General features: G+C 61.6%; 2 protein-coding genes across 3 annotated transcripts; one reads left to right on the top strand and one right to left on the bottom strand.

Moving 5' to 3' along the window:
- The first annotated feature begins 1,260 nt into the window (after positions 1–1,260).
- Positions 1,261–4,275, top strand: SNRNP25 (small nuclear ribonucleoprotein U11/U12 subunit 25). The gene is made up of 5 exons (XM_040634559.1): positions 1,261–1,502; positions 2,317–2,407; positions 2,660–2,765; positions 3,340–3,414; positions 3,879–4,275. Exons 1-5 carry the CDS (start codon positions 1,461–1,463, stop codon positions 3,934–3,936), a joined length of 372 nt encoding a protein of 123 aa, XP_040490493.1. The 5' UTR covers positions 1,261–1,460; the 3' UTR covers positions 3,937–4,275.
- A 434-nt stretch (positions 4,276–4,709) lies between these two features.
- On the bottom strand, positions 4,710–21,682 carry RHBDF1 (rhomboid 5 homolog 1). 2 transcript variants are annotated; one of them, XM_040635657.1, is made up of 18 exons: positions 21,617–21,682; positions 11,486–11,626; positions 11,286–11,416; positions 10,184–10,397; positions 9,657–9,866; positions 9,462–9,584; positions 9,232–9,389; positions 8,504–8,761; positions 8,276–8,387; positions 8,066–8,140; positions 7,814–7,975; positions 7,016–7,116; positions 6,793–6,856; positions 6,329–6,423; positions 6,074–6,149; positions 5,900–6,000; positions 5,619–5,772; positions 4,710–5,384 (listed from the first exon to the last, which is right to left on the bottom strand). In XM_040635657.1, exons 1-18 carry the CDS (start codon positions 21,620–21,622, stop codon positions 4,965–4,967), a joined length of 2,601 nt encoding a protein of 866 aa, XP_040491591.1. In that variant the 5' UTR covers positions 21,623–21,682; the 3' UTR covers positions 4,710–4,964. The 2 variants fall into 2 exon arrangements, with proteins under 2 accessions (XP_040491591.1, XP_040491592.1); XM_040635658.1 differs by lacking the exon at positions 21,617–21,682 and adding an exon at positions 18,378–18,447.
- Between the last annotated feature and the right edge of the window lie 1,254 nt (positions 21,683–22,936).

The following is a 22,936-nucleotide window of genomic DNA, read 5'->3' as shown; positions in this document are numbered from 1 at the left end:
CTAGATTACCCGAGATGAGAGAAACACAACTAAAGCCAAAGAGCACCACTTGGCTGGAGGGCCCAGCCAGAGCTTTCAAAGGACATCACACTTGGCTTTCTCCCCAAGTTTCGCCAAATATCGTTGAAATTTCAGGGTTACCTAAGAGTTCACTCTTCCCTCAGTTTCAGATCCTAAACTCCCCAAACACAGCATTATGGTGGAGTAGTATGCAAACATGAAGAAGTTATCTACTTCTAAAAAGCAGAAGCGTGCTAACAAACACAGATTATTATGGGAACAAAAGTTATAATACCGAAAGCATTATTCACGTATTGAACATCCACTACATCCTACGTTCGGATCAGAACATAAGAGGCAACAAAACAGAAAATCCCTGCCCTCCTAAACCTTACGTCCCAGTACTGATAAAGCACGTAAGTAAGTCGCACAGTATACTGGAAGGTAATGAGTTCTATGGAAAAAATAAAATAAAACAGGGAAGACGGATAAAATGGGGGGAGGAGCTGAAGTTTTAAACCGAGCCATCATTTAAGTAAAGACAGGACCAACGAGGGGCACGGCTACCCAGGGGAAAAGTACACCGAGCAGCCCGCGTGTGCAAAGGCCCCGGCAGCAGGGGCACGTGCGCGATGGAGACTGGGGACGACGCGTGCACTGGAACTCGCCACCCGACACGCAAGGTCGTGGGGAGGCTGGTGTCCCGGGAGTGCGCGGGGCAGCTGCTGAGGTTTTCCGCGCAGAGGACGGACTTGACCCCTTGGGCCGCTGCCATGAACGCAGCGCAGGGAGCGCGCGCGGGGCCGGGAGCCCCAGGGCGAGGTTAGGACCGCAGCGCGGGGGAGACGACCGGGCGGAGCCCGAGGGGGCGGCATCGCGGACGGACAAACGGCCCATCCCAGGTGCACCCTGTAGCCGACGGGCGGAGGCGGACTCGGGGCTGGCGGGCCGCACCTTGCGGGTGATGTTGTGCACGTAGGGGCAGGTGTTGCAGGCGAAACGGTGGCAGCGCTGTCCCTCCTCCACGATCAGCCCATTCCCGCAGCCTGGGCAGAAGAGCAGCATAGCACCGACGCGGCCCCGCAGGCTCCCGGCAACCCCTGCGGCCGCCGGGCTGCGCGCTAGGCCCGCCTCGAGCTTCCATTGGTCCGGGCAGCCGCCCCACCCCCCCGGCCGGCCAATGCACAGGCCGGTTTCGCGCTCCCAGCAACCACTGCGGCAGACGGCCTCGAGCTTCTCATTGGTCCTCGTGGCAGGCCCCCCCTCCCCCTCCCCGTGGCGGAGCTGCGGTCCCCGTCTCGGTTGCGTGCGCGCAGCTGCGGTGCGGGGGCAGCGCGGGAGCGGGAGGCGCTCTGGAGCCCGCAGAGGCGGAGGCGGCCGTGCGGCCCGAGGACGATGAGGACGAAGAGGAGGCCTTGCCTCACTCCGAGGCGGTGGACGTGTTCCAGGAGGGTCTCGCCATGGTCGTGCAGGACCCGCTGCTCTGCGACCTACCGATCCAGGTGCGCGCGGGTGGGGGGCCGCCGGGGTCGTTCCCCCACGGCCGGGGCGCCGACGGGCCTCGGGAGGCCCTGGTGGGGGGCTGCGGCCCAGAGGCCTCAAGAAGGCGCTTCTGGGCTCCGACGAAGGTCTTAACCGGGCTGGGCGCGGGGGCGCGCGAAGCTCTCACCTGGCGCGCAGAATTGAAGCGGGCGCGCGGAAAACACTGGTCGGGAAACATGACCTTTTAATACACTGTTTCCAGAACTCAGCGGTCGTGGAAAGTCTATGGCAAACGGAACAGTGAAACTTTATGTGAAAGACAAGTTCGGTATTGATGGCGTTTCGTTTATCAGCCGTCTGTATGGCTCGGCACAGTCCTGTCTTTAAATCTTCACTGTTTTGCCCATCTTGAGTTTGGAAGTTCACTTGGATTTTTTTTTTAAGTTGTATTAAAATGTTTATCATTATTGGGTTTTTTTTGGTGCGCTGGTAAATCCTGCACCCCTGCCTCGGCTCAACGTCGTCCTGGGCCCTGGACTGACAGTGTTCTTACTCCTACTCAGCCACAGAACCCAGATCCGATCCTCATCCTCCCGTCTCTGTACTCTTCTTTTCCCGACCTTTTATCCACTTTGGACATTAAATACAAAATGTGGGTGGAACTGGGACACCCTAACGTAGAACCAAGAAATCTCTCTCTTGTCCTTCATAAAACACGGTGCTGCTTTTTAGATACTATCAGCTTGTTTTCTTTTGTTGTTGTTTGGATTACTAAAGAGAGCCAAGGCTCCCACCTCCAACCCTTGGGTGGTTTTTTTGTTTTGTTTTTGGTAGGTTACTTTGGAAGAGGTCAATTCCCAAATAGCACTAGAATATGGCCAAGCAATGACAGTCCGAGTGTGCAAGATGGATGGAGAAATAATGCGTAAGTGCTCACCTTCTCCCTTTGGACCTTGCAGTGTGAGCTTTCACCCAGGCAAGATGCTGACATGGCTGCCGGGGGGGGGGGGGGACACTCAGGGCCATGTCCAAGGGTATTGGGCCAACCACAAGTCTCCTCCACCCGATTTGAGTCTCTGTCCAGAACCGTCTGGACAGAGCTTCTGGGTCCCTTTCCTGATGTCCGAGGCTGTGGCTGTGGATGCCCACCAGGGCTGTTCTCCCATTTGTGTTGCAGCTGTGGTTGTGGTACAGAACGCCACGGTCCTGGACCTGAAGAAGGCCATTCAGAGATACGTGCAGCTCAGGCAGGAGCGCGAAGGGGGCATTCAGCACATCAGCTGGTAAGTGGAGCAGCGGGAAGGGCAGGTGGTGCATGAGCACCTGTCGCATGTGTGCCACAAAGTACCAGTGAGTTCTGAGTTCCCCATCCCGAGCCTTCAGGCATGGTGGGTGCCTCCGTGCTTGGGAGTCCTGTCTCATTTGCTCTTTCATCCACATCACCCCACCTGGGCAGCTGGGTTTCTTAAATGGGGGGCATCTCAGGGCATTTCCAGTATCTGTTAAGTGGTCTCCCTAGTTACAGATGGGGCAGTTGTCAGTGGCCCCACCCCATCTTCACTTGGGTGCTCTCCTCATGCCCGTTGGGTCAGGTGTTCGTTGTTTGTGTCTCGGCACTGCCCCCTATTTCATTAGTGAGGTGCCTTTGGTCCCCAGCTGCCCTTTGAGCACTGCCTCCCTAGGGCTGCCTCAGGCCTGGTGCATACGTGGTACAGGAAAGGCCAGGAAGAGGCCGCCTGCCCTGGGCCCCCCTAGAGCTGAGCATCTTGAGCCCATCTCACTCACATGCAGCCCCTGCGTCCCAGCTGCCGGTCTCCCTGCTTGTGGTTTACCTGAATCCTCACCTGAATTTTGCAGGTCCTATGTGTGGAGGACCTACTACCTGACCTCCGCAGGAGAGAAGCTCACAGAGGACAGGAAGAAGCTTCGAGAGTAAGTTTAGGCCACATTTTGAGCCGCAGGGAGGCATCTGGTCTATTGCCCTCTAGTTGCCCAAGCTCTGCCAGAGGGTTGGGGCCTCTTCCCAGGAAGGAGGAGTCTTAAATCAGTTACTGGGGAATTTGCAAGACCTGGAGAGTCCCTGGCTGGACTGATACCCTCCTGCAAGGAGGTTCCTGGGGGCCCTCCCTGTTGGAATGGGGAGGGATAGGGGCAGTGTGAACAGTGCTCACCCCTGGCAGTGAAGAGCTTCCCAGAGCCTGAGGAAGGCAGTGTGTGTGCAGGTAAGAGGCTGCCCACTGGCCCAATGGAGGTCTGTGAGAGGATGGCCACTGCCACTTCCTCACCTTGCTGGACACAATGCTCTGCCTACCCGTTCTTGGTCCCTCCCAAGTCTCAGGTGAGGAGTCAGACATACCTTCTGCAGATTACACATTATAGCTCTCCTTCTTTTCCAGTTACGGTATCCGGAATCGGGATGAAGTGTCCTTCATCAAAAAGCTGAGGCAAAAATGACCCTCCAGACAAGGACAGCTCTGTGCTGGTGGCCTGTAGCCAGCTGGGAAACAGCTGAGCCCTAGGTCCAAACAACCTATCACGTGGCAAATGGGCCTGGCCCTGTGTACAAAATAAATCTACTTGCTTCTTAGTTCGAAAAGTCCGAAAGCCACAGTACCTGGGGCAGGAGGGACCGCTGCTGCCCAGTTACAGACGGCAGACAAGGGCAGAAAACGGTGCAGGTGAGTCCTAAGGTCTAAGATGCTTCATTTGAGCTCTGCGGCCACACCATCCGCTGGCCATGAGACCCTTTCACTGTGATTTCTACGGCAAGGGGAAATAAAAGCAGATGGCGGCTTCCTTTGTGTGCTTGTGGGGAAATAAGGGCCTTGCATCCAACAGTATGTGGGTGAGGTGTTGAGCCTCAGCTCACAGGGTTCACCTGTAGCAACACCCTTCACCCTTTGGCTCCTGGAAAGGGAGGCAGCCTGTGCCTGAACTGGGAACTGCGGCTAGAGAGGGAAGGCTGGGGTCAGGGTGCTTCTCCATGCTGAGGGGGAAATGGGACAGCACAGCCGTGGGTTCTCCTCTCATTGTCAGCTTCCAGTCACCGTAAGGAAGGGGGACAAGATACAGCCATCCACCTGGCTGAGGGACTTCACTGGGAGGTGTATTTGACGCTTAGTTCCCTGTTCTGGGGAACTGTAAGCGGGAGGGGAGGGTGGGGAAGAGGCCTGAAGGACCTCCCTCCACAGCCCTAGCCAGAAACCAGAAAGAGGAGGCAGCTCTGATAAGTTAGTGGCAGCTAAAACGCTCCCGGTCCATTTATTGGCCACATGAGGTGGTCGTCAAGAAACTAGTTAGAAGGTAATCGTGGGAACTAGTGTAATAAATGCCCTGAAGTACGAGGAGTTCACCAGCAGTGAACAAGGCACAAGAGGTCAGGGTTCAGCAAACAGGCAGGCCGAGTCCCGTGGCCCATGAGGCTGGGGCGGACCGTGTGCCTGGCTCTGGCCTGCAGCACACGGCCCCGTGCCCCGGCCCGCTCAGTGGAGCTGGGCGTCCAGCTCGTACTTCTCACAGAACTTGTCAGTGAAGGGGATGCAGGTGAGGAACTCACACCACTCACAGCGGACAGGGTAGAAGTAAAAGAGGACCACCAGGCCGGCCAGGAGGCCCAGGAAGACCACCTGAAAGACGATGATCTGGCAGCGCTTGCGGTACAGGTCAAACTTGCCAAAGCTGATGTAGGGCAGGAAGGCAAAGGACAGGAAGAGGCCGCTGACGAAGCCCGAGATGTGAGCGAAGTTGTCGATCCAGGGCAGCAGCCCAAAGGTGAACAGGAAGAGGACCACAGCCGACAGCTTGAAGAAGGCGCGCCAGGGCCGTGCCAGGACCTGCCAGCTCTGGAAAAGCTCCACGAACAGGCAGGCCAGGATGCCAAACTGCGAGCCGGCTGGGCCCACCTGGCGACAGTGTGGGTGGCGGTGAGCTGCTGAGGCTGAGCAGACCCACCCCACCCCACCCTGGACCCAGAGCCCCATCTCCCCCTCCCGCTTCCCATGGCCCAGAGCACATCAAGATGAGGAGCCAAAAGGAGATGCTCCCAGGCTGGACTCCAGGGATCCGAACTCGGGACCCAGTTTATGATGGGCAGAGGGTACACTTGGGAGGGTCCCCACCCTGGGGGACAGCCTTACCTCCGCCCGGTATGGCAGGAAAATGGCACTGGCCAGGTTACCAGTGACACCACTCAACAGATAGATGATGGCGATGCGGTGCCAGCCTGCCAACTTCTCCAGGTCCCGCAGGACGGTCATCTGGAAGCAGACGGACACCAGGCAGTGCAGGATCCTATGGGGTGGGGGGGGGGGGTGTCAGTGGGGAGGCCACCCCTTCACCCTCTCTGGCCAGCCACTCCTAGGGGCCCTGGGACCACCCACCCCACCTACCCCTGCTCAGCCCACATGTTATCACTTGCCCAGCGTGCAAGAAGAGGGACAGCCACAGGCGGTAGAACTGGTCGGGCACCTCAGGGTTGAGGAAGGGCAGGAGCCCACACACGTCATCCATGCAGTGCACCTGTGCGGAGTGGCCCATCAGCACCCACTGTGGCTGGGGGGAGAGGGGAGGGACACTCACCCTAGAGGCCTACCTGTGAGCACAGCGTGGCCTCCTCGTGGAAGTAGCCCCTCATGAAGTCACAGTACTCGCGGGAGGTGATCTCACACCTGGAAGGTCAGGCCACAGTCGAGAGGACTTGGAGAGGGGACTGCTGGGGCCCAGGGGCAGAGGCACCCGACTGCCACCCAGGCCCCTTGGTATCTTGGGTTATGGCAGAACTTGGTGAGGGAGAGGGACCCAGGGCAATCTTCCGCGCCCACGATGGGCTGCACACAAGTGCACCTACCTGCCCTTTGTGCCAATGCAGCAGGGCCGGCCTGTGATGACACAGTCCATGTGCGGGTGGTTGGTGTGGTTCCCGGCGCTGTTTTTGGTGCAGATCTGGGTCACAAATGGGGGTGAGCTGGGTTAGGGCCTCCCCCAACCCTGGACCCCACGCCATGCTTGGGGATTGGGGCAAAATGCACAGGTCCCAGCATAGGAAACCGGGCTCCCTGGGCTTCAGGCATGAGTCTCAGATGAGCCGTGTGTCAAGTTGGAACAATGCTACTTGACCTCCCAACTGGCTACCTGCTCAGAGAAGCAGGTGTTCGTAGGCAGACGGGCTGGGCAAAAGCCAGGGGCACAGCATCTGAATATACAGGGTGGTCCCATGATGGGGCTCTGTCTGGCATCACTAATGGATGAAGTGTGGATTCCTCTCCCATATGGCGAGGGTGATTCCCAAACAACCCTTTTCCTCTGGCTCACCGGCCACTTGGTGATGTCATCTGGCCACTCGTGGGGGTCCTCTGAGGAGGGCTCATCACACACCCTGCATGAACCCAATATGTGGTCAGACCCTGCTTTATCTCCTTAGCATCCACACCTGTCCAACTTGATGACAGGGGGGGGGGGCTACACCCTCTTTCCCCACACCCCAAAGAGCCATGAACAAAGATGGTAAGGGGGAGCGGGGTGCAGCAAGACTGACCTGGGGTCCTGGTGGCAGACAGAGCCAAACTGCCTCTTGTGGCCGGCAAGGTCTGGGGCACTGGAGTGGAAGGGCCACTTCACCCACACTGCCAGCGTGGACTGTGGGAGGACACAGGGTCAGACCCTGGTCAGATCCCACCCCTTAACCAGTGCAGTCGACAGGAGGCAGAAATCAGAAGCAGAGCCACTGAGACTCTCGCCCTAACCCACAACCCAGTCTCAATGAAATTACACTCCAGAATGTGCAGGCACGTTGGGAGACTATTAAAAGGAACCCAACAACAGAACTCCTATCGGCTTAAGAACAGAAACAACCACAACCCGGGAACTGGTAATAAACTATAGCACCTCCAGGTAGGATGATGTAATTAAAACTTGGACGGGGGCACCTGGGCGGCTCGGTCGGTTAAGTGTCCGATTCCTGTTTTCAGCGCAGGTCGTGATCTCAGGGTCTTGAGATAGAGGCCGGCTCCGTGTTCAGCAGGGAGTCTGCTCTCCCTCTGCGGCCCACCCCCCTGTGCTTTCTCTAAATACACAAATCTTTTTAAAAAATTTTTTAAACTTGGATGAATCTTTGGGGGGTTTCTTTTAACTGCTGAGTACAAGGACTAAGACGATACCACTTTCGCACAAAAACAAGACCCACACGTGCAGAAGGAGCATGCCCAAATGCCACGCTGCCTGTAACTGTCGTCGGTGATGGGAGAGGCAGGGAATACACGTGAACGGGGGGCCCCTGCTCTGAACCACACACACGCACGCGTGGGCGAGTGCGCGGCGGCAACAGGGCACCCACCGAGCACTCCTCTTCCGACGTCTGCACGCAGCCCGACCGGTCGTTGCGCACGCAGCAGGCTGAGTGCTTCTCACGCTCCCGCGCGGCGCGGATGAAACTGTGCACCTGCGGGTCCTGGCGCATGCAGGGCGAGAACTTGGCACCCAGGTGAATGAGAGCCTCCTGCGGACGAGTGGGATGTGCAGCGGTGGCCCGGGCCCCCTGCCAGCCCAGGGTTCCCACCCTCCGACACCCACGAGGCCCTGCCCTCACCGAGCTGGGCCCGATCCAGAAGTTCTCCTGCTGCACATACTTGACGTTCTCATAGACCCCGCGGTTCCGCAGGACCTGGAAGGTGGAGATAAGAGATCAGACAGAACCCACTCTGGCCCTCTCCTCCCAGGGTGAAGCAGGAGGGAGTTCAGAGCCAAGACTCCAGACTCCACGGGGCGGGGCGGGGCTGGAAAGGGTGCCAGCGCTCACCGAGTCCACGGTCTCATGCTGCGAGAAGCCCACGGGCGCGATGCCATAGATGCACACGGCTAGAATGGTGACGAGCGAATGCACGAAGGTGAGCCAGTAGGTGAAGAAGGGCCTGCAGGGCAGAGCGTCAGCAGAGGCGACATCCCCAGCCCACAGAACCCGCCCCCAACCTGGAGCTTTGCCTGCTTGGAGCTGCGTCCCACCCCCACACTCCCACCCCATGCCTACCTGTGGTCGTCCATGTCCTCGATCTGACGTTTGACGTAGCTGTCGATACGCTTGCGGTAAGTGCGGTTGGTCAGCCGGCCTACCATGCCCAGCCCGTAGGGCCGCTTCTCCCTGGCAAAGAACTTGCGCACCGGCATCGCGATGCGCTGGCCCCGCCGCTGACCCGCCGTGCTCACTACCTCCTGCCGCAGCCGCACCTTGGGCTGTGGGGCCGCTGCTCCACCCTCCTTCTGCTTCCGCCAGCCTCGTTCTAGGGGCCTGGGGGAAGGGGCGCAGTCACCCCCCGCCCTAGACACCCCACCCGCTGCAATCCCTCGTGGACGACGGTGACCCTCCCACTCTGTCCTGCTCCCATCTAGCCGTGAAGGCACTAAGCATTCAGCCTCCTGCTCGGCAGGAAAAGCAATCCTGAGCCCCTCTGGGGTTGGAAGAGGTGGAAGCTGACCTATGTGAGGGTCCTGGACAACCCACAGGCATTAATTACAACACCCCCTTCTCCCTGCAGGATTCCGTGCAGCTCGTGGGTTCTAGATCATGCTCCTGTCCCGAGCTGGGCAGCTGAGGCACGGAGGGCGCCCAGCCCTGGGTCCCACAAGCACAGTGCAGCAGCTGGGCTCACAATCCACGAGGCAACTCCTTCCCTTGGCCCTCCAAGGCATCAGTGTCCCAGGGCCCAGCTGCTCCTGGCAGCCAAAGGTCCGAGCCCCACTTGGGCCAGCAGCACTCACAGCATCAGGTGGCTGCGCTCGAGCTCACTCCGGTCCAGGGCCCCACCCGTGAGGTCGGCCTGCTCCGCGGCTTTCTCCCAGTCCTTGAGCGCTGCCTCTGATGGGGACTCGAACACCTCGTCTGGGTACGTGGACAGCTCCTCATGGAGGACTCCTTCCTGAGCAAACACATGCGATCAGGGTGGGACATGCAGACAGAGGGATCGTGGGTGATGCCCCTGTGCTCTTACCCGGGCAAAGAAGGACGTGTCCAGCTCGTCGGGGAAGTCTGCCGTGTCCTCCTCCAGGAAGCTGGCGGGAGTGAAGCTTCGGCGCTGTACCCGGCGCAGCGTGCCGTCCCTAACAGAGCGGCCCTGCCAGCAAGGAGGTGAGCGTGCAGCGTGGTGGCCGCTGAGTTCCCACCCCACCCCAGCCCCTACACCCACCTTCACCAGGGCCGCAGCTGCCCGGAAACTCATCTTGGCCACCGATTCGCGCTTGCGTCGCCGCGGGAGCCGGCTGAAGCCTGAGCGGGAGCTGGAGAAGGAGCAGAGGGAAGCGGCACCAGGCGTGACAGGTGTGTGCGGGGTACTCAGGCCGTCGGCCGTGTCATCCGCCACGCGGAAGGCCCGGCCCCGGGCCAGGGGGTCTATGATCTGGCAGATGGAAGGAGACGGAAGGGTCAAGGCCTGGGTCATCGCTCCCTGTCCTCACCTATAGTGCCTTTACACTGCTCTTCATCCTGGCATGGTCTCACATCCCGAGACGGGCCCTGTGGTACGGTCCCAGGACCCTGTCCCCTCCGCCGGCCCCGGGTCCCCGAGGGTATCTTAGGTACCTCGCTGGGCCCATCTGACCACCCTCCCACGCCACGAGCTCTGCGGAGTCTCCTGTGTTCAGGCCGGCTGTGTCCCCAGCCCCGGCCGGGGGGGCAGAAGGAGGGGCTGGTAGGAGGCAGCAGGGGCGGGCATACCTTCTGCATGCCCAGCTGGCACGGGCCCACATACAGGGGAGGGGGCGTCTCCGTGCTGGCCAGAGACACGTTGTCCTGGCTGGGCAGGTCCAGCTCCCGGAGGACCTGCGGCTTCAGCTTCCCGTAGCGCTGGCTGCAGTGCCGGATGCTCTTGCGCTGCCACTTCTGGGTGCTGTCGCTGTCCTTGCTCACCCCGAACCAGTCGGCGGTGCCCCTGCCACGGGAGGGCCTCAGCGAGGGGGAGCCAGCCTTCCCCCAGATGCCCCCCTCCTGGAGCCTCCAGCCACTCCAGGGTCCAGGTGGGCTGGCTCTAATTAAGAGGACGAATGGGTTCCGGCCCTGGCCACCCCCTAAACAATGAGCCACCTCCAAATTCCCATGAGAACTGCAGAGGGCGGGCCTTGCCCAAGTGAGTCTTTTACACGGATCCTCAACCCAGCACAGAGAGGGGTTCACAGGGAGACATTGAGCCCACAGACGGCACGCAGAGCTCAGCCCTTAGCCAGAGAGCTTGGTCCCGGGCAGCAGCTTGACCTCAGACACCACAGAACTCAGGCACTGGGCACTGCAAGCCCAGACAAGCTGTCCAGACTGCTTGGACATGCAAGGGAAAACACCACCAGCACCTCCTGTTAGAAGCCCCGGGGAACACCAACAGCACTGGCAGCTCCCAAGAGATCACAAGCCATGCACACGCCACCTGATGTCCACACACTCATGCCCGGCCCCAGGTACCTGAGCAGGGACCGAGAGAGAGACCGGCGCTGTGGGAGAGCCCTGCGGGCAGCAGGGGGACCCAAGAGGGGCAGAGTATGGACACGCCCAAAGCGCACCTGTCGGCTGTTCAGGGGCCAGAGCATTGGGATGGGAGAGACAGAGAAGGAGAGAGCGAGTGCTGGAGGGGAGCAGACAAGCTGGTAGGTGGACAGCAGTCGGTCCCCAGAGCAGAAGGAGAACAGGGTGACGTGGGGAACAAGATCGAGGAGAAAGCCGAGGCGGGAGGGACCCCGGCTCCATTCCCAGCCCCGGTACCCAGAGGGGACATTTGTGCCTACCTCTGTCCCCCAGCCCCCACGTGGCGGAGCCAATGGCAGTGGCGTACCTGCGGATGGTCTGTGTGATGGACGTCTGGCGCTGCAGGGCCGGCCGCCGGAGCTCATGGTGGGGCGAGGGGACGTGGGCGGTCTCGGCAGGCATGCTCACACTCCGCAAGAAAGCCTGGCGTCTCAGGGGCTGGGCGGTGGGCTCACAGTGAGGAGGCTGGACGGGGCACCCCCACGGCCCCTGCCGGCCAGGGCCTACCTGGAAGAAGCTGGGCTCCTCTGCCGCCGGGGGCAACGCAGACGGGATGTCCAGCCTTAGCCAGGGTGGCTTCTTGCGCTGTAGACTGCTTGTGCTGTCCCTGCGAGCCTCACTCATGGCGCCGGGGGGGACAAGGCAGGCCTGGGGGGGGGGGGGTCACTCAGTAACGGTGCTCACAGCCCTCACAAGGTTCCCTGGGCCCAGGGATGGTCTTGGGCCCTGACGCCGGAGCGAGTCCTTTTCCGTGCTCCGTGCCTGCACCATTCATCCCAAGAGACACTGCGGGCACCAACGAGACCCGCAGACAGTGCAAACCCATTCGTGTCGGAACAGAAACTCGTGACAAATCCTGGAGCACCTGCTAGGAGCCGCTCCTAGGTGCTGAGGGACACACTGGGGGAAAACAAGGAAACAACAGACTAAACCCTTGCCTTCCTGGAGCTTACGGTCCACACAGACAGTAACCCCATAAGTAAGTGCGGGGGGCGTCGGTGCCCGGTTTGTGAAGCGTCCGACTCCAGCTCAGGTCGTGGTCTTGGGGATCGAGCCCCACGTCCCATGTGGGCTCCCTGCTCAGTGGGGAGTCCGCTAGTCCCTCTGCCCCTCCCCTTGCTTGTACTCAGCTCGCTCTCTCTCAAATGAATCAATAATCTTAAAAAAACCAAACCTACAAGTAGATACGGTATGTTGAGCCGCGATGCCCCCATAAGGTGACATCTAGCAAAGCCTGGAAGGTCACGGTGATGGAGCGGACAGGCCGCGGGGGGCGGAGCGGTTCCTCACACAGGATCCAGCCAGCGGGAGTCGACGTGAGTGTGAGGACACCGGCAGGCTGAGGGTCGCGCCCCCGTCTGCACAGGCGGCAGATCGCAAGCCCGTCTGGCCCAGACCTCAGCCTCTTAACCAGCATGCCATGTGCTCCGGAGACAGAGGCGCATCGCACCCACGACGGGGGCGCGACCCCCCATCTCACAGAGGAGATGCCGCCGGCTTTCCAGGTCTGGGAGCTCCCACCTGCCAGGGACCGTCGGAGAACCACGTGGGTGCAGGTGCCGCCGGGACCACCAGGGGGCGCACGCACCCAGGAACAGATACCGCCCCCAGCCCTCCCTCCGCATCGGAGACCCAGGGCAAGGGCCCAGGACCCGGAGCGGAAAGGCCAGGGTCTGACTTGGGCCTCCATTGCCTGGCCATGTGACAGTGAGGCAATGACCGTGTGACCATGGCCTCTTGGGCACTCTACTCCCCGCCTTACAAAAGGTCACTTTCAGGGCAGCTCCGGTTGCCCCCCCCCCCAAAAGAAGGACCACAAGGTGTCTGGAAACAGGAGAGCCAAAGCACACTGTGGGGCACGGACAGCAGGGGAGTGGCCGACCAATACTGGGAGGGAAGAGACCCCAAAATGCCTCCCCTACATCAGAGAGCTTGGGAACCAGACAGACTGTGAAATTCGGGTTGGGGGTGGCGCCTGGGCGGCTCTGACTTCAGCTCAGGTAACGATCTCAGGGTCCTAAAATTCCCACCCCCACACGGACCAGGAGGGCACGAAACGCTGAGAACAGCCCCTCCTGCCCCTCCACAAAACAGAGGCCCCCCCAGGTACTGCCGACAGCTCCTTCTGGCCCTGGACCAACCGCTGGGAATCCACAGGCGGGGTGCCGGGGCGGGGGGGCTGGCCTCTCCAGGAGCCTCCCCAAACATTCCCAGCACCTCCAAGCGATATGGGCTGGTTCTCGACTGACTTACGGGGACAAGGAACGTCTGCTAGCTGATTGGCTTACACCAGCACACACATCCATGACCCTCCCAGCTCCCACTGCCCCCAAGGCCTCTCCTCACAGCCAGCTCCCTCCCATCTCAGGGCTCTAGTCACGCCCCACCCCTGCACATGCACTCTGCCCAAAACTCCACACGTCAAGGACCCACAGCCTTAGTCAGGCTGGCCCCACCCCTGACAGATGCTCCCAGCCCTGGATTCCCCTGGCACAGCTCAGGGGTTCAACCCACGTGTAGACTGTCCTGTTACTGCTGGGCCACAGCATCCAAGACAGGCCTGGTCCAGAGCCACTGTTCGGGAAACATCGGTCATTTCTGAGCACGGGCTGGCAGGGGCCCGCGCTCATGACTTAGAGCGATGAGGGGCTCCTTAAAAAGACCCTTCCCTTGGACCACGAGGCGAGGTCAGGGCAGGGACAGCACAAGCAAAGAAGTGGGCAAAGGGTGGTGAGGTGTCCAGGGAGCCTGGACCTACAGCTGGCCCCAGGAACACAAGAGCCACTGAGCTCATGCGGAAGGCACGAGAGCCCTGCCTGTATGCCCAGATAGCCTGCGGTCCCTCACCTCCACCCAAGGCCCTCCTGCTTTGGGGGTGGAGGTGGGAGGGTGCTCCGTAAGCCACAGGGCTCCAGGATCCCCACCCTGCCCCCAGTGCTGCGGGCTCCGGGTCTGCCCCACCCCTCTGTGCATAGTTCCCCATCTGTGCCTCGAGTGGGTGGGAGTCACAGCGGGGGGCGCTCCACAGTGGGCCCCTGGGGTGTGGGGGAGGGGCGGGCCCAGAGGACAAAGAGTCTGGGCTGGGGAGGGGCACATGCCCACCCAGAGGAGACAGTGGCTCAGTGTCCAGGCCTCCCCCAAGCACACAGTGGGCTGTTGTTCCCAGACAGCCCCTCAGGGGGGAATCCCAACAGCATCTCTGCCCTGCTGACCCCCTCCGTGGGGGAAGAAGCCTCAGGCCAGCGAGGGCCTGATCACTCGGGGTCACACATCATCTGAATCACTCTGGCAACAGTCGAGGCTGCCCATCCAGGGCCCAGCCCTATCGGGAGACCCTAACTGGTCACCTAGAAGTGAAGCAGGAGGTGCTGACAACGGCTAAGTGAGTGCTAAGGGTGGGCGCCGAGCCCAGCAAGGGGGCCTGAACAGGGGCAGACGCTACTCGCGGGCACTCCGGGCAGCGCAGGACAAGCGTGGGCTCCTGATGAGGGCCCAAGATGGGGCTGAGGGCCGAGGGCCCCGCAGGGACACAGGACCACTAGGGCTGCTTTAAATGGACGGAGAGGAATCAGAGTAGCCACAGCCTCAGGGTGGAGGGCTGGGTGGGACAGGGGCAGGTCCCACTGAAGCCGTTCCTGCCCTGGGAGGAGCGGGACCCTCGGGCTGGCACAGCGCACAGGTAAAAGAGGGGCCAGGAAGCCAGTGGAGGGAAGCCAGGGGAGTGCCTGGCCTGAGACATTGGGCAGACCCTGCTCCCCTTCACCACCTGCAACCCTCTGCAAGCCTCCATTTTTTCATCTGAAATTTAGGGACCACAGCAGTGCCTGGTACACAGCTAACCCAAACCCCCATGCTGGTGACGCCTGCCAGCTCTAGGGAGCTCCCTGAAGGCAGCCACAGGAGGAGCAAGGGGAGGGGAGGAGGAGACCCCAAAAGCGTGTACAACCATGGGAGGCACCGGGAGAAGGAGCCTTCAGAGATGCCCAGTTTGGCAGGGTGTAGCCAAGAGGCAGGAGGAGACTGGGGAGCAGTGTGGCCTGCCCCAGCCCAGCCAGTGGCCAGAGCCATAGTGAGACTGCGTCCTCAGGTGTGAGCAGCAGCCACGGGGCACTCAGGCCTGCTCTGCCAGCTGGCAGGACGATGCCAGCAGGGGCAGCTGGAGGCTGAGGAGAGCCGGGATGGCCCAGCCCCAGGACAAGACCCACCAAGCCCCAGCCCTGCCCTGCCCAGGGGACCGCCTACCGCCAAGGTCAGCTGGAGCAACGGGCCCCACCCCAGGACACCTGCCCAGACGTGTCCCCAGCTCACCTGAGCATGATCCCAGGAGGGGCCAAATCCTCCAGCCTCCACACTAGAGCCCTGACCTCTGACCCTCCCTCTTCTGTTTGACCCCTAATCTGATGCCCAACTGTGAGCGGGAATCATTAGCTGCATGGCATCCCAGAAGCAGTGCTTCACCACCACATGCCGCCGCGTAGCAAAGCAGGTCACCTGGCCTCTCTGTGCCTCTTTGTCTCATGTATAAATGGCAACATGCTAAAAATGGTAATGGTCGAGTCCTCAGCCCTCCTCAACTCTCCCAGAGCTTGCCACTATTCGGTGATGCCAACGAGGTCAGAGAACAGTGGCGCAGGCCTGAGACCTAGCTGATGGCCTGCACAGTGCCCTCTGCCAGTCCCCAAGAGGACACATCAATCCCTACCTCACCTTTCACCCATCACAGGACAGACATCACCCCAGACAGGTATGCAGAAGGCCAATAACACAACGAGAGGCTCCGTGCTGCAGGAGGCCCCGAAGGCACGGGAATCCCTGGTGATAATGACACTCCAGGACCTAAGTACAGAGGGCAGGGCAGAGGGAGCACTAGCCCTGGGGACAGGTGCTGCCCAAAGGCTCAACAGGCACGGATGGACCTGGGGATCACCACAACCAGAATCCAAGCACCGGATCCCACTGGCTCCGACGGAGGCCGACGGGGTGAATACATCCCAGGCTGGAGAGCCCCAAGGCTCAGAGAGGCTGCAGGTCCATGCCACACAGGCAGTCAGCACGGGCACAAGGGAACAGACTTAGCTATGGCAGATTCTGGCTTCCACAATCTGAGGTCTAGCTGGATGTCAGGATGAAAGCATCCCTCAGCCTGCAGAGGGGAAAGGCCCACGTTCTACCAGCATGCCTGGCTCAAGGACAGATGAGCCGTCGGGCCACCAGTCAGCACCCCCAGAAGTTCCCCCACTAACTTGACACACATGTCCTCCCCAGTGCCCTGAGACCCTTGGGCTTAGGGACCTCCTCCCAGGACGGGCCGGCTCCTGGATAGTACAAGAGAGGTCCCAGGAGGGGAAGCCAAGTCCTCAAGTCTGTTGTAAGAGCAGAAATGGCTTGTCATCAGAAGCCTAGCACACATGCCTGAAACCTGGGTGTCACTGACCCTGCTGACCTATCACGACCCCTGGGAAGGGTCCTCTGTATCCATCTTCCAGATAAGAAAACGGAGGCTTGGAGAGGCCAGTCACCACCTGAGGTCACGGAGCCTCCAAGGGGGTTCAAAGCCTTGGACAATGTCTGCCCCGGAGCTGGGGTCCAAGGGAACCAGTGTGCCTGCCTAGCTGGCCCCGGCCACAGCCCCCCAGGGTGGGGTTAGCCCATCTGGGCCCCCAAGTCCACCGTATCCCAGCCCAGAGCATCTCAGTTCAGGGAGGAGGGGGTCACCCTCAAACACACCCAACCCAGAAAACAGGCAGAAGCCAGGGAATATGATCTTGGGCAGAAAGCGGGTCCTGTCACAGACACCAAAGTAGGGGAACTGGAGCCCGAAGGGGCGCACCTCACATCCATGGAGAGGAGCAACGGGGTGTGTTGCTGGGAGCTGAGGGGACCCTGAGGGAGGGCCCTAAAAGGCAGGGGAGACCTGGGTGACCCCCTCTGAGCCGAGGGCCCCCCTAGAATATGAGTTCCCAAGGACAGCAGCTTGGCCGCGACACTAATGTCGCATGAGGGATGTTGGCATAGCAATTCTCCAGCTCTGCTGCCCTCAGTCGGCCTGCCTGCGCAACGGGCGGCTGGCTGCCTGTTTGGAAGGGTTGGGATGGGGCCAGGGGCCTGGCACCTACAATCTGGAGCCACTTGACTCCTGTGCCCACCTACCAGCCCTGCCCTGTTCTCAGGGAAAAGGACCCAGCTTGCTAGAATGCCCCCTGGTGGCAGGGGGCTCAGCGGAGGGACCTCTTGGCCCCCAGCCAGCTTCGGGGTTCCTCACCTTCCTCCTAATTTCTGGGGGCTCTCTAGGGGGCTGGGGCTGGCTCGAGGGCGGTGGGGAGAACCCAGCATCTGGCTGGGCCAAACCTGAAAAGCCAGTTTCATCCTTGAATCTTCTCAGTCAGGAAGTCCCAAGGTGGGGGACGGGTGGGGGGGGTTCCCAGCACAAGGCTAGGGCCTCCAGATCCAGCCCCGCCCACCCGACAGAGACACACAACCCAAGCTGCACGGAACGCGCTCCGGCCGGGAACCAGCTGGGCCTTGGGCAGGCATGGCTGCGAGATCCCCTGCCCATTCCCCATCCGGCACAAACAAGCCCCCAGCAGGGCAGACAGCCACGCCCTCCCCCGGTGCCCCGAGCACCTGGGGTCCAGCCATCTTTCCTACCAATAGAAAGCCTGCTTGTGGGCACGCCCCCACGCCCCCCACCTCCGCTCTCTTGGCCACTAAGCACAAGGTAGGGGGGCTGTCTTAGGGAGCGGCTCCAGGTCCCTGCAGGTCCCGTACTTACAGAGCGGGAAGACAGAGGCGGTGAAGCGGGAGTAGGGTCAGTGCCCGCCCCTAGCCCCGCGGCGGCTGCTATTATTGGTGACACGACTCCCCTCCCCAGGGACGACGGCTGGGACGGGGATGATCCCGACGAGTCCCACCCTCGGAGCTGGAGTTTCGACTTGGAGCACCACCCACCGGCGGCGGCCGGGAAGCAAAACGTCAGGGGGGGAGGGTGCAGCTCGGAGGGGCCTGGGGACACCCCCGGGCTCCGAGCCCTCCCGCTCCCGGGACCCTCAGCTGCTGGGCGGGGGCTGGAGCCGCGCTGTCCGGCCCCCTCGGGCCGCTGGGACGTGCTAATCCGGCCCCGGGCTATTTTTGCGGCGCGCCGGGCTAGGAATCCCGGGCTGGGCCGCCTCCGCGGGTGGCTCGGGAAACTCCGCGAAGGAAAGTCCGGGCGCCCCGGGCGGGGCCTCGCGCGACCCCGGACCCGGCCCCGGGCCTGGCCCCCGCACCCGGCCCGACTCCCGCCGCTGCCAGCCGCTCTGACAGTGGAGGGCTAGGGACGGGCCCCGCGCGCAGCGGACGCAGCCCCGGAACCCGCCCGGCCCGCGAAGCCCCGCGCCCCCCTCCCGGCGCGCTCACTCACCGCCGCCGCCGGCACCAAGGGGTCGTCGGGGGTCCGGAGGGCTCCGGGGAGGGGCTGCCGCCGCCGGCCGGGAGGGCGCCCGCGCCGAGTCCCCGCCCGCGCGCCCGTCCGGCCCGCCCGCCCGGGAATGCCATGGAGCGAGGGGCGTGCGCGCCGGGGGCGGGCCCGGCCGGAGGGGGCGGCCGCGCTGACTCAGGGCTCAGGAATGCGCGCGGCCCGCCCGGCCCGAGTCACCTCCTCCGGGAAGGCCGCTGGGCTCTGCTCTCCCCTGTGTGGAGCCGCGGGGACAGCTGTGGCTGGGGGTCTTGGGCGCCTTGGCCCGGCAGGGGGGACCTACTGGCCCGACGGGCAGAGCCTCCGCGTCAACGGAAGTCCTGGGCTCCTCAGCCCCTCCCCGACTAAGGGTGAGGCCTGACCTTATTCTTCCTTGACTTGTGCCTGAGAAAGGGGGGAGAGGGTGCAGCGGGACAGCGTCCGTGGATCTCCCGGAAACCCAGCCACCAACCTCCAAAGGCCCACGCTGAATCACTTACCCTCGCTCACCCAGCCCCACGGGAGCGCTCACACTCGCATATCAGCTCGTGCGTTCGTGCACATACTCGAACCACTCACACTACTCACGTATTCACAAACACATTTACACAGTCACACACACACACAACTAAAGTACACACCTTCACAGCCCCTTCCACCCCGTCATACACGTGCGCCCTCCCGTTCGTGTGTTTACACACTGGTGCACACGCACACTCACAGCCAGGGCCGGAGCGGCGCCGTTAGCCCTCCCCAGGCCCCCGTGCTCCCCAGCAGGCACTCCCAGGCCAGGCTGGGCCCACAGCCCCTGCACCCTTCCGAGCAGAGGCACTGTCTGCGGCACCCACTCTGCAGGCTTCCCTCCCGGAGCTCGCCCACTGTCCCCGGCAGGCTCATCCCTGCACTGTAGAGCTGAACACTAAATCACCCATCTGCTTGAGGCTGAGGTGCTGTGGGAATTTCCCAGCATCGCTCTCTCTTGACATTGCAGGAGTATGTGGGGCTGAACCACCCAGAGCCCAAGGAAGGGGGGAGGGGAGTGCCAATAGCAGGTATGGGCAGGTCTGACCAGGGGCTGACCACGGCGGCCTCTCTTAGGCCCCTGGAGAAAACACAGTTCTCCTGAGGACACTTTCACCAGGTGCCAGAACACCTTGGGGCACATGTGGCCCAGCACCTCAAGCCTTGCAGTGCCTACAAAGATGTCCTTGGGCCCTTGGCTGTTCTGGGACCAGGTGGCACTGGCCTTCTCTGAACAGGGTTGCTACCACGGTCAGCAAGTCACGCCGGGCCTGACTGCACACAAGACCGGGTTCTTGACTACGAAGAAAATAACGTTGAGAGCTTGAGGTGGCAGCCAACTTACTGGCTGGCCCTGGAACCTGAGCAAGGGACAGAATCCTTTGATCACATCCTCACCCATACCCGGGGACACAGTGGTGCCTGCACATACTGGGTCTTCTATGAACACAGGCACATCAACACAACTCTTAGGGAGAGGGAGACAACAAAAGCTTCGGAGGAGCTCGAGGAGGACTCCTTCACTGGGGGGTGGGGAAGGGAACTACAGGTGGACTGGGGACACAAGGCGAGAGGGAGGCCACCCGGTGCTGATGCTCATGGCTCCGGCAGCCTACACGTGCCACGCCTCCCATGCCAGGCTCTCGGCCAGACAGGACAGTCTCTCCATACCAGGCATTCTCCGGCATTCTCGACCCCAGCCAGGGATAAGCAGGCCCCGCCCTCCTGGATGCCCAGACTAGGCTGGTAGGGCCAGCGGTGGTGTCCTCCCTGGAGTCCAGGGCCTGGGCTCGCACCCAAAGCATGCCGCGGCTGGGCGTCCAGTGTTGGCAGGCCCCCTCCCGCGGTGGCTGCCGCAGGGTGCCACCCAGACCCGCTTCACGACCCAGACACTCGTTCCCAGCTGCCAGGAGCATCAGCCACGGCTGGCTCACGGCCGGCTCACGGCCAAAATCCCCCTGCAAGGAGTCACCTTCAGTTGACAAGAGCTGCCTTGACGAAATCATGCTCTGTCCCCAGAGAGGGTGGTCTACGCGTTCAGTGACAGGTTAAATGGCCTCCCCCATGTTCATTCAAGTCACCTCTGAAGGGTCCTCTTGGTTTCTGAGCTTAAGTGGGATTCCCAGCAGCCTCCAGGACCCCTCACAGGTGTTGGTCCCAAGGCATCCCCCAGTGTACCCTGGCAGGCAAATCCAGGAATCCCCAGGTTCTCAACCCACCCTGGCATCCTGATCGAGGACCTTGGAATCAAAGGATGGTGCGAGCAGAGGCCTGGACCTAGTCCACACGGACACATGTGTTCCTATCCTTATGCTCTGCCTCATGTCTGCCTCACTGCCCAATGCTCTTGCCATGTGGGGCCCCAAATGGGAAGCCAGCTCCCAGTCTCCTTCCTCTTCCCTCCAGCCCTAGAGAAATGGAAATCAACTACCACTGCCTAGCATGTGAACAGGTGACTGGGGGTGGGTGGCTGTCTGGACCACCCCTGTGGCTATGGACTGCACCCTGAGACTTGAGGGGTAAGATCCCAACCAATAGGAGGAGTCGCCGTCAGCTACCCTGGAATCCTTAGCTCAGCAGGCCAGTTCCTGGGCTTTGGGGAGCCTGGGTGGACCCAGCACCACCCCCTGGCTATTTGGGGAGGAGATGAAGTGGGCCAGGCCAGCCAGGGCCCTGAAGTCACTGACTTATTTCCGAGGCAGCTGCCCTTCTCCATTGCCTCAGTGCATGGCAAGGGGTCCCATAAGTACCTGGGCCCAAGGCTCAACGGCACTGGCGGCACAGCCCCAGAAAGGGAGGAGGCAGCCCCCACACACCTTCTTTGGCTGCCCTCTCTGCCCAAGGAGGCCCTGACCCCCACAGAGCCTGTCAGATGCAGAGAGCCTTGGAGGCCAGCTGGGATAGGAGAACCACTGAGAAGCTGCCAGAGGGCCCTGTGCTGTCCGACATGGAACCCACTGGGCTCTGACCCAACTCTCCCTTCCACAGTGTCAGGGTCCCCACATTAGAGAAAAGGACACTGAGCCAGTGTACTGGACGCCCTGGGACAGCCCTGGTCCTGGAACTGTGGACTCTGTGCTCTCCTTTCTCTGAAGGGTTCAGATGCTGGTGGCCCCTCCACAGGCAGGGCCCAGGGCAGCCCACCCCGGCGCTGATCCCTTTCAAAGCATGAAGGGTATCCTCACCTCCATCTTGCACTGACATCCTCCAATACACCTCCGTGGCCCAGCAGCCGAGCACACTGGGGACAGAGAAGGCGCTAGGCCCCTCTCCCACCAGGACCACCTTCTCCTACCCCCAGCCAGCCTGCCCAACAGGCCACAGTGGGAATGCTCAGCCCATTGCTTCCAGCCTGTGGTGGAGCCTCAGACCACGAACCAGGAAATGGGGGCGGGGCAGAGGAGGGCCCACCCTGGAGAGGTTTCGCCAGCCCCGGCACTCAGGCAGGAACATCTGGAGAAAGTACACATCTGGCACCGGCTCTGCCTCCTCGAGGGCCAGGGCTGTGCTCCGAGCCTCTCTTTCCTCATTCTCAAGGTGGAGAGAAAACACCCCTTCGAGAACGAGTAGACTCCCCATTTTTTCTACAAGGACCACGCACCATTTGTGAAATCAGAATAAAAATTAATACAAATGGCATCCACCCTGCCCCAGCCCTCATCAGGAGGACAGGGCCCAGCGGAGGCCTCAGTTTCCCTCCTAGAGAGAGGAAGAGGGAAAAGGGAGGAGAGCAGGGGAACTGGGCACAAAGGAAGGCAGGAAGCAGGAGTCATTGTTTGGGCAGAATGGCTGCAGGGGGTCAGAAGGAAAGAAAGGGGTGGGAGTCACAACTAGGCCTGCCTTACTAGCACGGATTTATGACACATTGCCCACCCCCGGAAGCCACAAACAGCTGGGTGGCTTCCAGCAGGCAGCTGGAAGGCTTCGGCCCTTCCTCCCCAGGAAGTCCTGGTGGGAGCCCTGAGGGGAGGGGGCCCCGCAGCGCCGCTGGGCCTGGGCCCGGGCCCTGGCTGGATTTCAGCCCTCGGGCTGTTCAGAGGAGGCTCGGAGCTGGACTTGGCTCTGTGCTAGTCTGAGGCCCCACTCTCATGGCCCATTGGGCACTTCCTACCTGATACCATCCTGTACCCAGTGGCTCCCTGAGGCCCCACGGGTACCCCCTCCCAGGGCCAGGGTGACAGAAATCAAAGTGCAGGCCCTGCTCTTCAAGGGTTTCCCCAGGACAGTGGTGGGTGACACAGGAGGGTGGGACTGTGCCTGCCCCAGCAGAAGGGCCCTGCAGGGGACCCTAGAACTACCGAGTGCACAGTGTGTGTGTGCGTGACTCTGCTGGGTGTCACGGCCCCCATTCACCCTGCTGGTCCACTGAGCCACAGGAGGCGGCAGTGTGCCCCCCCACCCCAGCCAACAGCCCTGTGCTTGAACACCCCCCACCCCCAACCCATGGCCCTTCCCTCCTCTGGACCAGGCACTGCCCTGCCCAGACTCTCTTCGCCCCCCCCCCC

The sequence above is a fragment of the Ursus maritimus genome, unplaced genomic scaffold (assembly GCF_017311325.1).
Source record: "Ursus maritimus isolate PB19 unplaced genomic scaffold, ASM1731132v1 scaffold_2, whole genome shotgun sequence".
Lineage (NCBI taxonomy): Eukaryota > Metazoa > Chordata > Mammalia > Carnivora > Ursidae > Ursus > Ursus maritimus.
This window is presented reverse-complemented; position numbering and strand designations above follow the sequence as displayed.